Here is a 12,084-nt window from a genome sequence, read left to right as displayed (position 1 = left end):
CTGCTCGCCAATTGGCCGCGCTGTGCCGAGTGCCCGCCCCGGGGCGGGCCGGGAGGCCGTGCCCTCCGTCGAGCTCGGGGCTGGGGCCGCCATTGGCGAGCACCGCTGTCAGTCACAGCCTGGGGGCGGTGCTCTGCCTCCGGTTGGCCCCTACAGCCGCCAATCACGGCGGGGGCGGGGCTCGGCTTCTTTGTCTCTGTTGTTGGGCGTGAGACTCAGGCAGACGGCGAGCGATTGGCTGCAGCCGGACGGCGGCGGGCGCCGCCCATTGGCTGTCGCCTGCAGCGCGTCCGCTGATTGGCCGACGGTGGCCTAGGGGGCGAGATTTCGGGCCGGGCGTGATGGCGGCGGCGACGGCCCCGGCCCGGGCGGCGGCGGCCGCGGGGGCCGCGATGGCGGCGGCGGCGGCCACGGGGCGGCGGCGGCTGCTGCGGGCGGCGGGGGCCGCGGCCGGGCGGGCGCGGGGCCGCGGCGGGCTTTAGGCGGCGGCGCCGCCATGGAGCGGCCCGGGAGCGCCGAGGGGGCCTGGGCCGCGCTGCTGGGCCGGCAGCACCCGCAGGTACCGGGCGGGCCGGGGCGGGGGGGGCCGCGCGCGGGGCTGCGGTGACGGTGCGGCCGTGCCCGCAGGCCCGGGAGTTCTGCCCGGGGGTGAACAACCGGCCCTACGTGTGCGAGACCGGGCACTGCTGCGGGGAGAGCGGCTGCTGCACCTACTACTACGAGCTGTGGTGTGAGTGCGGCGGGCCCCGGGGGCACGGAGCGGAGCGGGGCGCCCGGGCGGGCTGGGGGCCTCGGGAGCAGCCGGGGCTCGGGGAGGTCAGGGGCTGTGCTGCGGCTGGGGGCACTGAGGGGTCTGGGAGGCTGTGGGGAGCGGGGGTTCCGTGTGCCGGTGAGCGGCCCCGGTGCCGTGTGCCGGTGCCCGGCCCGCTCCTCGGCCCCGGTGCCGTGCGCCGGTGACCGGCCCCTCCTCGGCCCCGTTCCCGCAGGGTTCTGGCTGCTCTGGACCATCCTGATCCTGCTGAGCTGCTGCTGCGCCTTCCGGCACCGCCGCGCCAAGCTGCGCCTGCAGCAGCAGCAGCGGCAGCGCGAGATCAACCTCATCGCCTACCACGGTGCCTGCCACTACCCGCCCTCCTCGGGGGACCTCCGTGAGTCAGGGGCCCCCCAATCCCACCCCTGGCATCACCACCCCCTTCCACGGGGGGTGGGCATCGGGACCCCCAGCCCCTCACTGCCCACGGGGGATCCAAGGCAGCACCCCCAGCTGTGCCCTTCCCCTCCTCGCTGGTGTCCCTCGCTGTCCCCTGACCCCGCCTGTCCCCTCCCCAGGGCTGCTGGCCTCCTTCAAGCTGCCGGCGTACGAGGAGGTGGCGCAGCGCCCCGGGACGCCGCCGCCGCCCTACAGCCCCGGCAGCCCCTCGCTGTCGCCCGGCTCCTCGGGGGGCTGCAGCTCCTGCTCCTGCGGCTGCTCCTGCGCCTCCTCGCCCAGCAGCTCCTCGCTGTCGGCGCCGGGCACCGACGAGACGGACCCGGAGCCGGGCCCGGGCCCGGCGGGGGGCAGCGCGGGCCGTGACTGCGGCTCCAGCAGCACCGGCACCGCGGCCAGCTGGGAGCTGCCCCCGCCCGAGGAGCCGCCGGCCCGCGGGGGACCCCCAAAACGAGCGCCCCCGGACTTGTGCGAGGCCGAGGGTCGCCCCTGCTCCGACACCGAGGGGGGCGGGGACGGGGCGGGCAGAGCTGTGCCGGGGGGGTGCCCCGGGAGGCACCGGCGGCTCACGGGGGATTCGGGCATCGAGGTGGGCCGGGGTGTAGAGGAGGAGGAGGGCGAGGCTGAGGGCTGTGGGGGAGCGGGGGGTGGTGGGGGGGCCCGGCTCGCCCGTGCTGCCTGTCTGAGCCCCCCCACAGGACCCTCAAGTGGGGTCTGGACTCATCACGGAGCCCCTGGGGGCCCCTCGGCCCGACTGACACCCACCTTGCAGTGTGGTGGGGTCCTGCTGCAGCCCCCTCCCCTCCAAACCGCTCCTGGGGCCTCCCCCGCGATCCCGGTGCTGCTGCTGGGGGGCCCCATCGCCCGGGGGGTGCCCGAGGCCGTGGGCATGGGTGGTCCCGGCGTGTTCTCTCACCATTAAAGAGATGTGGAAGTACCACGGCCCCTTGTGGTGGGTGCACCGGGCTGGGGGGCGACCCCTGACTCCACAGGAGGGGGCAAAACACGGCACAGGGGCCACCAGCGTGACCTGGGGTCAGCAAAGGTGACAGCGGGCTGGCGAGAGGCCACACTCACGGAGGTTTATTACAGGGGAGGCCGGGGGGCTCTGGCACAGCCCCCCAACCCCTCCCCCGGCCCTGAGCGCGCCAGGGGGGCACAGAGACCCCCCCCATCAATAGTCCTCAGCCATGGCCAGCACAACGAGCGCGGACCAGCCGGCGAAGGGGCGGCAGCCCTGCCCGGCGCCGTCGCTGTCCCGGTAGTGCTCCCACAGGAAGCCGGTGGCCTCGTACTGCCGGAACACGTTGGCCACCAGGTTGTGGCGCAGCTCGCGGTAGATCTGCGCCGCGCGCTCCCGGTGCGGCCCCGCCGCCCGCGCGTAGCCGCGCAGCGCCCGCAGCGCCAGGAAGTTGATGTTGACCCAGACGGAGCCGCGCCAGTAGGGCGGGTCGTGCTCGGTGTTGCGGCGCAGGTACAGCGGGCTGTCCCGCGCCAGCGAGCGCAGCCCGAAGGGCGTCCACAGCTGCCGCTCGCCGCGCATGCAGCCCAGCAGCGCCGGCAGCCGCGGCGAGTCCGCGCGCAGCAGCTGCAGCAGCAGCGGGAACAGGCTGACGTAGCCCAGGGCGCCCACGAAGCGCGGCCGCGGCGCCTCCCGCACCTCCCGCCGCAGCTGCGGGGCCGGCGGGGGCGCGCCGGGCGCGGGCGCCGGGCGGTGCCAGCGCAGCGCCACGGCCGCGCTGTGGTTGCCGAAGTCGGCGAAGGCGCCCAGCTCGGGCGCCCAGTGCAGGCGGTCCAGCAGGGCGTTGTCGCTCAGCGCGGCGGCCATGTCGCGGTAGGGCGCGGCGGGCTCGCCCAGGCGCTCGGCCAGCGCCGCCAGCACGCGGGCGCCCAGCGCCATCCAGCAGCGCAGGTCCAGGTGCCGCTCCTGGGCCGACGGGTGCGAGGCGCGCGGGTAATCGTCCAGCCCCGACGACAGAGTCTTGGGGTTCAGGAAGCGCTCGGGGTCGGGGTCGCGGCCGCGCCAGCGGAAGGTGAAGGGCTCGGGGCCGGCCTGGGTGCGGTTGAGCCACTCGAACCAGGCGCGGAGGCGCGGGGAGAGGCGGCGCAGGTAGGGCAGGGGCGCGTCGGGCAGCAGCCGCTCCAGCGCCAGCAGCAGCGTCGGGGGGTTGGCCGTGTCGCTGTGCTGCAGCACGAACTCGGGCGGCACCCGCGCCCCGCGCCTCGTCCCCCAGGATCTGCTCCCGCGGGATCCAGCCGTCGGCGTTCAGCAGGTCGAGCCAGTGGGCCAGGATGTCGCGGGCTAGCGCGGCGTCCCAGCGGGCCAGCAGCAGCAGGTGGAAGCCCTCGTCCCACAGGAAGCCGCGCGGGAAGCAGGAGCGCGAGGGCACGGCCGTGAACAGCACGGACTCCATGCCGGGCACGGGCTCCTCACGGCGCTCCGAGCGCAGCAGCGAGCGGCCGTGGAAGAAGCCGATGCCGCCCAGCATCTCGCTGAGGGCGGCCTGGGCGAAGCGGCGCTGCGGGGCGGGCACCCCGCGCGCCCCCAGCCCGAAGGTGTCCTCGAAGCGGCGCTCGAAGGCGGCCGCGTGCCGCGCCAGCGCCGCGCTCAGCGCCGGCCCCGCCAGCCGCCCGCGCCGCGCCGGCGCCGCGCTGCCCGACTCCAGCGTCACCTCCAGCGCCGCCGGCGGCTCCAGCGTCACCTGGTGCAGCAGCAGCTGCCCCCGCGGGGGCTCCCCGGGCAGCCCCCCAGCGCCGGACACCCCGAAGAAGCGGCGGCGCGGCCGGCCCGGCGGGGAGAACACGGAGCTCTCGCGGAGGCTGTGCCGCACCAGGTCGGTGAGGCGGTGCAGCCCCGGCAGCGCCGCGGCCAGGAAGTTGTAACTGAGGGGGGGACAAGAGAGTCAGCGATGGGGACGCGGTGGGGACACGGTGGGTTTGGGGGCCGCAGCCCCGAAACTCACCTGGCGTACTTGGGCCCCTCCCCGCCCTCGCCCGTGGGGGGCAGGAAGGTGAGGGTGAAGTCGCCGAGCTCCTGCGCCGTGCCCGCCACGGCCGCCAGCCGCGTGCCGTTCTCCAGCACCGGCCGCAGCGTGCCCTGCCCGTCCGTGGCCACGTAGAAGAAGAGGGACAGGAGCGGGGCCGGGCCCTCGCCCTGCGGAGGAGGAAGAGGAGCATGACAAAACTCCCCGGCATCCATCCCAGCCCCTGTCCCACTGTCACCCCCTCACCTCCGTCTTCACGGTGACCCGCCAGCTCCAGTCGCCGCCATGGTCCCCCCCCGGCTGCTTCACGAACTCGGTTCTCAGCAGCAGCCCCTCATCGCGGATCTCCTGCACCCCGAAATTCTCCCCGTCGTGCATCAGCCACCCGTACCGCGACACGCCGCTGCTCTGCTCGCTCGTGTGCCGCAAGCTGCCGCCGTGCTGGAGCCACATCAGCCCTGGGGGGCGGGGAGGGGTCAGGGCCGGGCTGGCGGGGCCGGGCGAGCCCCCGGGCCGGGCAGGGCCCCCCGCGCCCCTCACCGGTCACCACGGCGCGCGGGCTCCGCGTCTTCATCCCGAAGTACACGTGAGGCCGGTACGTGCCCCAGAAATAGGTGGGCGACGCGAGCGGCCCGGTGGACCCGGGGGGCACGGCGGGGGGCGCGGGGTGCGGGGTGACGAGGCGGGCGGCTTCGCTCCACCGCCTCCAGCCGGCGGCCGCCGCCGCCACAGCCAGCGCCAGCGCCGCCGCCGCCGCTGTGAGCGCCAGCGCCGTCCGGCCCCGCCCGGAGCCCCGCGGGGGCTTTTGCTGTTGCCGCAGTTTCGGGTCGCGGTCGCGGAGCCGCTCCCGGGGCCGCTCCCGGGGTCCATCCCCGCCGCGCCGCCGCCGCTCGCCCGCCATCAGGGCAGTCGCGCTGGTGACGTCAGCGCTGCGCCCGCTGCGGCGGGGCCGGGGCCGCGCGCGCCCCCTGGCGGGCGGGAGGAACGCGCGCGGGTTCAGTCCTCCGGGGACCCCCCGGCCCAAACCGGCCCCGAGGGGACAGCGACACCGCCGGGTGTCCCCGGCCAGCACTGCCACACGGCTCCTCCTTATGCCCGCTGATCTCCTGCCCAGCCTCTCCGGGGATACCCAGAGGGCCCGCAGCCTTCCCTAGGAGCACCCTGGAACCCCAGCCGTGCACCCACAGTGTCCCCAGGACCCCCAAGGGAATCCCACCCTGCACCCCCAGGACACCCAAGCCGCACCAGTCTCCCCACAGAAGTTCCCATTCGATCCTGTCCCAGCTGGAATGGCAGGCTCACCCCCAGGGATGGCAGACCCCACACCCCCACAGACACAGGCAGGGCCATGGTGTTTCCAGGTTTATCGCGGGTCAGCCCTCGGGGCTGTTCCCCACGCACGGCAGCCCCGGCACGCGCCAGCGGCGGGCTCGGTGCAGCCGCAGGGACAGCCACTGCTGCTGGCCGCCCGGGAACGGGGACTCGGGCCGGGCCGGGCCATCGGCCTCCGCAGCCAGCGGGGGCGTCCCCGGGAGCGGGCCCGGCCCCTCCAGAGGGTCCAGGCCAGGGACAGGCTCCATGGATGCTTCCAGGGGGTGGGCGCCTTCGTCTGAGCCTGGGAAGGGACGGGTAGGTTGGGATAGGTTGGATAGATAGGCTGGTATATCGGATCCTGCTTCTGATGGGGGTTCCTGTCCCCATTCCAACCCCATCCCCATCCTCATCCATCTCCCTGTCCCCATCGGTCTTTGTCCCATTGTCCCTACACCACCCTGTCTCATCCCATCTCCACCCTACTCCAGTCCCACTCCACCTCATCCCATCCGACTCCCATCTCATCACCGCCCCGTCTCCACCCTATTTCATCCCAATCCCATCTCATTTCCATCTCATCCCAACTCCACCCTATTTCATCCTAATCCCACTCCAACTCATCCCATCCCATCTCCATCTTAATCTCCATCCCAATCTCCATCCCATCCCATCCAATCCATCCAAATCCAATAATCCAATCCCATCTCCATCTTAATCTCCATCCCATCCCCATCTCCATCCCCATCTCCATCTCCATGCCACCCCATCCCACCCCATGGATCCAATCCATCCAATCCCATCCCATCCCATCCCGATCTCCATCCCATCCATCCCATCCCATCCAAATCTCCATCCCATCCTCATTTCCATCCCATCCCATCCCAATCCCACCCACCCCATCCCAATCTCCACCCCATCCCATCCATCCATCCCAATCTCCACCCCATCCCATCCATCCATCCCATCCCATCCATCCATCCCATCCCATCCCACCCCATCCTATCCCATCCCATTCCATCCCATCCCATTCCATGGATCCCATCCCAATCCCAATCCCAATCCCAATCCCAATCCCAATCCCAATCCCATCCCATCCCACCCCATGGATCCCATCCATCCCATCCCATCCCAATCCCATCCCATCCCATCCCACCCCATGGATCCCATCCATCCCATCCCATCCCATCCCACCCCATCCCATCCCATCCCATCCCATCCCATCCCACCCCATCCCATCCCATCCCATCCCATCCCACCCCATCCCATCCCATCCCATCCCACCCCATCCCATCCCATCCCATCCCATCCCATCCCATCCCATCCCATCCCATCCCATCCCATCCCATCCCACCCCATCCCATCCCATCCCATCCCACCCCATCCCATCCCATCCCATCCCACCCCATCCCATCCCATCCCATCCCATCCCATCCCATCCCATCCCATCCCATCCCAATCCCAATCCCACCCCATCCCATCCCATCCCATCCCATCCCATCCCATCCCATCCCATCCCATCCCATCGATTCCATCCCACCCCATGGATCCAATCCATCCAATCCCATCCCATCCCATCCCATCCCATCCCACCCCACGGATCCCACCCCACCCCGTCCCTGCCGTGTCTCACAGCAGCGCCGGAGGCTGCCCCATGCGCGGGGGGCTGTCCCCGGCCCCCCCGGCTGCTGCAGCAGGCACCGCACGGCCGTGTCCGTGTGCCGGAAGACGCAGAGCGCGCGCAGGGCCCGCCGCGCCTCGGGGGCCAGCCCGGAGCTCTCGGAGCACACCAGCTCCCGCGCCGCCTCGAAGTCCCGCCGCAGCTGCAGGGCACCCTGCAGGCTGGCACGGGGACAGCGTGGGCACGGAGCCCTGGCAGGAGCCCCTGGCACTGCCACCACGCTGTGGCCACCACCGAGATGCTGGCACTGCCACCACTGAGACCCTGGCACTGCCACCACGCCGTGGCCACCACCGAGATGCTGGCGCTGCCATCAGACCCCCACCAGCATCAGCGGGACCCCCACATAACCCCTGGCACTGTCACCAGAGCCCCTAGGACATGCACTGGCACACCACCAGTGCGAGCCCAACCTGCCACTGGGGCCCTGGGGTGTCACTGGGACCTCTGGAACTGCCACTGGGATCCTCAGGACACCACTGAAACCCCCAGAACACCACTGGGACCCCCAGGACACCACTGGGACCTCTGAAACTGCCACTGGGACCCCCAGGGCCCCACTGGGACACCCAAGACACCACTGGCACCCCCAGGACGCCACTGGGACCCCTGGAACTGCCACTAGGACTTCTGAAACTACCACTAGGACCCCCAAAACTCCACTGGGACTCCTGGAACTGCCACTGAGAAACCCAGGGCCCCACTGGGACCCCTGGAACTGCCACTGGGACCCCCAGAACACCACTGGAACCCTTGGAACTACCACTGGGAGCCCTGGAACTGCCACTGGGACTTCTGAAACTGCCACTGGGACCCTCAGGATGCCACTGGGACCCCTGGAACTGCCACTGGGACTTCTGAAACTGCCATTAGGACCCCCAGGATGCCACTGAGACCCCCAGGACACCACTGGGACCTCTGACACCGCCACTGGGACGCCCTGGGACCCCTGGAACTGCCACTGGGACCCCCAGGACACCACTGGGACCCCTGGAACTGCCACTGGGACCCCCTGGGACCCCTGAAACTGCCACTGGGAGCCCCAGAACTCCACTGGGACCCCTGGAACTGCCACTGGGACCCCCAGGGCCCCGCTGCGACCCCCAGGACACCCCTGGAACTGCCACTGGGACCCCCAGGACACCCCTGGCAGTGGCACTGGGACCCCTGGCACTGCGCACAGGCTGCGGCCCCCCGTCCCCAGTACCTGAACTTGATGCGGCGGGTCAGGATGTGATCCATCCAGGCCTCCAGGAAGGCCGTGGTGACCCGTGCCAGGGTGGGCACCTGGGCATCGTGGGGCAGGGCCTGGGCCCCCTGCAGCACCTGCCCCAGCACCGCCTGCACCGCGGCCGCCGCGTAGGCGCTGGGGGAGCTGGGCAGCTCTGGGGGACACAGGGACCCGCTTCAGCGAGCCCCTAAATCCCCCCCAGAGCCCCCCCAGCCCCCAACACCCACCAGCGCGGGGCCCGAGCCGCCAGTGCCGGCCCAGGGGCATCGTCTGGTCAAAGATCTCAGCTGAGAGCCGCTTGCAGCTGGTGGAGAACATCCAGAGCACGTCCCCGGAGAAGAGCTGGGACACGGGGTGACACGGGGTGACACGGGGTGACACGGGGTGACACGGGGTGACAGAGGCACCCTGGTGCTCACACCACGCTCCCGCAGTGCCACCACACCTGGATGCTGTTGGCCACGTCGCGGATCTGCCGGCACAGCTGGAGCTCCCACGGGGATCCCGGGGGGCTGGGGAGCGGCTCAGGGGGGCTGTCCCCAGGGATGTCCCCTGGCTCCGGGAAGGTCCTGCTCGCCTGCAGCACCAGCTGCTCCGCCTCTGCCTTCAGCACCTGCAGGGGAGCAGGCGGCGTGAGCCCAGCCCCGCTGTGTCCCCCCAGCCCCCCGTGCCCCCCGTGCCCCCCGGTACCTGCAGGTCTCCCTGGGTGAGCAGCAGGAACTGAGGCAGCGCCCAGGCCGCCAGGTACCGCCCGGCCCGGCCCGTCAGCCACGCGTGGGCGGCCGCCACCGCCGCCAGGCAGCGGCCCAGCACCTGCAGCCGCAGGCACAGACCCCCGGGGGGGGCTGCGGGAGGGGTCAGCACAGAGAGAGGGTCCCCAGGGCCGCCTGCCCCCCTCCCCAGACCCCTCTCACCGTGCGGGCGGGGGGGCAGCAGGCGCAGGCAGCGCAGGGCCAGCGCCAGGGCCGGGAAGAGGCACCGGAGCTGCTGGGCTGTGCGGCTGCACCCCGGCCCCGGGGACCCCCCCGGGGTCTCCAAGCACTTGTCTGACAGCCCTGAGCCCAGAGCACGGGTGAAATCTGGAGGAGAAACAATCAGAAGGCCCCAACATCCCCCATGTGCACCCCACACCCCATCCCACACCCAACCCTTCACAGCACACCCCACTCCCTCACCCCATATCCACCGAGCACCCCACACCCTGCCCCTCGTCTTGTACCCCCCAACCCACACCCTGCCCCCCTGGCTGTGCCCCCCATACCCGTGTCCCAGCTGCAGAGGACGCTCCGGCACAGCAGCTGCAGGCAGAGCCGCCCCAGCTCCTCGCGGCACTCAGCGGGCACGCGGGCTGTGGGGACACAGCGGGGCTCAGGGGTGGCACAGGGACACCCCCAGGGAGCCCCGCGCCCCCCGTACCCCCACGTACCCACGGCGAGCGCGCGGCTCAGCTCCCACGCCGCGCTGACGGTGGCGCTGGGGGTGGCAGGGGGGGTGCCCGGGCTGTCCCCCAGCACGGCACCCACAGATTCCCAGAGCAGCAGGCGGTAGCGGGCGCTCAGGGTGGCAGCCACGGGGCCGCGGGCGGCGTCCAGCCACCGCACGGCCTTCCAGCCGCCGGCGCTGCCCGGCCGCAGCCCCGGCGCCTCGGGGCTCTCGGACAGCACCGGCTGCCACAGGCTGTCGGCTGAGGCCACCAGCGCCCCAAAAACCTGTCCCATCAGCTCCTCGTCCTCCTGGCACAGCGCCTGCAGCTCAGCCGCCAGCGCCGCTGGCGCCTCTGTTCCGGAAGGTTCTGTGCCCGCCCCCGCGCCCCTCTCAGCCGCGTCGTGCCGCGGCGGCCACGGCAGCGCCACGTCCTCCCAGCAGACGCGTCCATCCCTGATGTCCCCACTCTGCGGCCACAGGAGCGGCCGGAGCCTCCGGGCCACGGCCCGGCCCCGCTCGGCCGCCAGCAGCCGCAGCACCCCGCCCACCGTGAAGGCGCCGGGGGCCTCCGCCTCGGGGCCCAGCTCCTCCGCCAGCCCCCGCACCACGCCGTTGTAGATCTCCAGCCCCTGGAAGAGGTCAGCCAGGCGCTCAGAGGCCGGGGCAGGCCCGCCGCGGCAGCCGAGCTCCCGCAGGCGTCCCTCGAGGCGGCGGCCGGCCAGGCGCGCGGCCGTCAGCGCCGGCAGCAGCAGCGCCCAGCGCACGTGCAGCACGGCCTGGCCCCGGCGCCGCGGCAGCGCCCGCAGCCACGCGTCCGCCCGCAGCCGCCGCAGCAGCGCGGCCCAGTGCCCGGCGTGCGCCCGCAGCTCCTGGCACAGCTCCCGCAGCGCTGGCTCGCCGGGCTCGCCAGGCCCCGGCGGCGCCTGCAGCCGCCGCAGGAATTTGGAGGAGGCCTCGAGGCGTCGGGCGAAGTCGCGGGCCAGGCGCAGCTGGTGGCGGTGCTGCAGCAGCGCGTGCAGGGTCGCGCCGCGCGCCGCCACGCGCCGCCGCGCCGCGTCCGCCGAGAAGTCGCCGGCGCCGCCGGGGTGGGGCCGCACGTACCCCAGGAAGGTCTCGGTGCGGGGGTCCTCCCAGACGCACAGGCAGCGGCGCAGCGCTGGGAAGCTTTGCTCCAGCGGCACCACGATGGACGCCGCTTCGTCCTCCTCGTCGTCGTCGTCGTCGGTGTCGCCGCGCCGGCTCGGCCGCGGGGACAGCAGGCGGCGCAGCCCCGGGGTGACGCTGCGCAGCATGGCCTCTGCCCGCTGCAGGGAGCGTGCCAGCGGCCCCCGCGACCCGCCTGGGGGCACGGCACCCTCAGCACGGGACCCCCAGTTTGAACCTCGCTGTGGGGCAGCCCCTACCCGCATCGCCCCGTCACTGTCCCACGCCACCCAGCCTTACCCTGAGACCCCTGGGACCCCATCGCGCCCCACAGGTCCCCACAGCCCATTGGGGTCACCACAGCCTTCCATCATGCCCCCCCAAACACGCTGGACCCCGTTAGGTTCCCCCACACTCCCTCCAGAACCACGCAGCCCAGCGGGATCCCCGCAGCCCCCCAGAACACCGCACCCCCTTGTGCTCCCCGCAGCCCCCGGGGGTCTCACCGGGCTCGGGGGGGTCCCCGCGGGCAGCCCCATCGCCCGGGCCGGGCCGGGCCGTCAGCAGCAGCAGGATGAGGCCGCCCAGGCCGGCGTCGCCCACCTGGAGGGGAGCAGGGGGCTCAGGACCCCCGGCCCGGGGGCGGGGCCGCGCATGGCCCCGCCCACCACCGCACTGACCACGCCTCCCGGTGTGGCCACGCCCCCGCCCTGAGCTCGCCACGTTTGGCCACTCCCCCCGCCCCCGTTGCCATGGAGACGCAGCACCGCCCGGGCCCGGTGCCCCCCCGCCCGCCCCGGTACCGGCCCGGCCCCGCCGCTGCCCCGTCAGCTCTGCCCGAGCCCCCCCTGCCCGCCGCGGCCTCACCTGCAGGCACAGCTCTGCGCCGCGCCGCTCAGCGCCGCCGGCGTCCATGCCGGGCCATGCCGGGGGCGGCGGCAGCAAAGCGGCTTAGGCCGCGCCCTCGCTAATCCGGGGGGCCGGGCCGGGCTGGCCGCCAGGAGCGGCCCGGAGTGCGGGGCGGGACGAGCGGCGGGGGGCGGCCGAGCCCGCGGCGGGGGGTGTGCGGCGCCGGTGCGGCTCGGTGCGGGCCCCGCGGGCC

At 73.1% G+C, this 12,084-nt stretch overlaps 3 protein-coding genes across 4 annotated transcripts; 1 reads left to right on the top strand and 2 right to left on the bottom strand.

Moving 5' to 3' along the window:
• The first annotated feature begins 400 nt into the window (after positions 1–400).
• Positions 401–2,028, top strand: WBP1 (WW domain binding protein 1). Its single transcript, XM_064419119.1, is given in 5 exon segments — positions 401–559; positions 628–730; positions 987–1,148; positions 1,330–1,859; positions 1,861–2,028. Coding segments are annotated over 5 exon segments (891 nt in total). The 5' UTR covers positions 401–496; the 3' UTR covers positions 1,894–2,028.
• Positions 2,029–2,276: 248 nt separating this feature from the next.
• Positions 2,277–5,494, bottom strand: MOGS (mannosyl-oligosaccharide glucosidase). The gene is given in 5 exon segments (XM_064419113.1): positions 2,277–3,422; positions 3,424–4,090; positions 4,171–4,361; positions 4,438–4,649; positions 4,732–5,494. Coding segments are annotated over 5 exon segments (2,472 nt in total). The 5' UTR covers positions 5,093–5,494; the 3' UTR covers positions 2,277–2,381.
• Positions 5,495–5,538: 44 nt separating this feature from the next.
• CCDC142 (coiled-coil domain containing 142) lies at positions 5,539–11,988 on the bottom strand. Of its 2 annotated transcripts, none has more exons than XM_064419112.1 (11): positions 11,850–11,988; positions 11,489–11,585; positions 9,841–11,178; positions 9,676–9,762; positions 9,329–9,493; positions 9,105–9,259; positions 8,860–9,027; positions 8,642–8,756; positions 8,391–8,568; positions 7,136–7,344; positions 5,539–5,806 (listed from the first exon to the last, which is right to left on the bottom strand). In XM_064419112.1, exons 1-11 carry the CDS (start codon positions 11,895–11,897, stop codon positions 5,565–5,567), a joined length of 2,802 nt encoding a protein of 933 aa, XP_064275182.1. In that variant the 5' UTR covers positions 11,898–11,988; the 3' UTR covers positions 5,539–5,564. The 2 variants fall into 2 exon arrangements, with proteins under 2 accessions (XP_064275182.1, XP_064275181.1); XM_064419111.1 differs by having other exon boundaries at positions 7,136–7,337.
• Positions 11,989–12,084: the final 96 nt, after the last annotated feature.

Source organism: Passer domesticus, chromosome 4 (assembly GCF_036417665.1).
Source record: "Passer domesticus isolate bPasDom1 chromosome 4, bPasDom1.hap1, whole genome shotgun sequence".
Taxonomy (NCBI): Eukaryota; Metazoa; Chordata; class Aves; order Passeriformes; family Passeridae; genus Passer; species Passer domesticus.
Note: the sequence above shows the minus strand (reverse complement) of the source record. Positions and strands in the feature narration are given on the sequence as shown.

Bases quoted from the DNA above. Each gene is read 5' to 3' on its own strand.
- CCDC142 (XM_064419111.1), bottom strand. From the start codon at position 11,897: ATGGACGCCGGCGGCGCTGAGCGGCGCGGCGCAGAGCTGTGCCTGCAG. The intron at 9,494-9,675 runs GTATGGGGGGCA...TTTCTCCTCCAG, and splicing joins CCTCTGCAGCTGGGACACGG to ATTTCACCCGTGCTCTGGGC. The intron at 9,028-9,104 runs GTACCGGGGGGC...GCTCCCCTGCAG, and splicing joins TCACCCAGGGAGACCTGCAG to GTGCTGAAGGCAGAGGCGGA.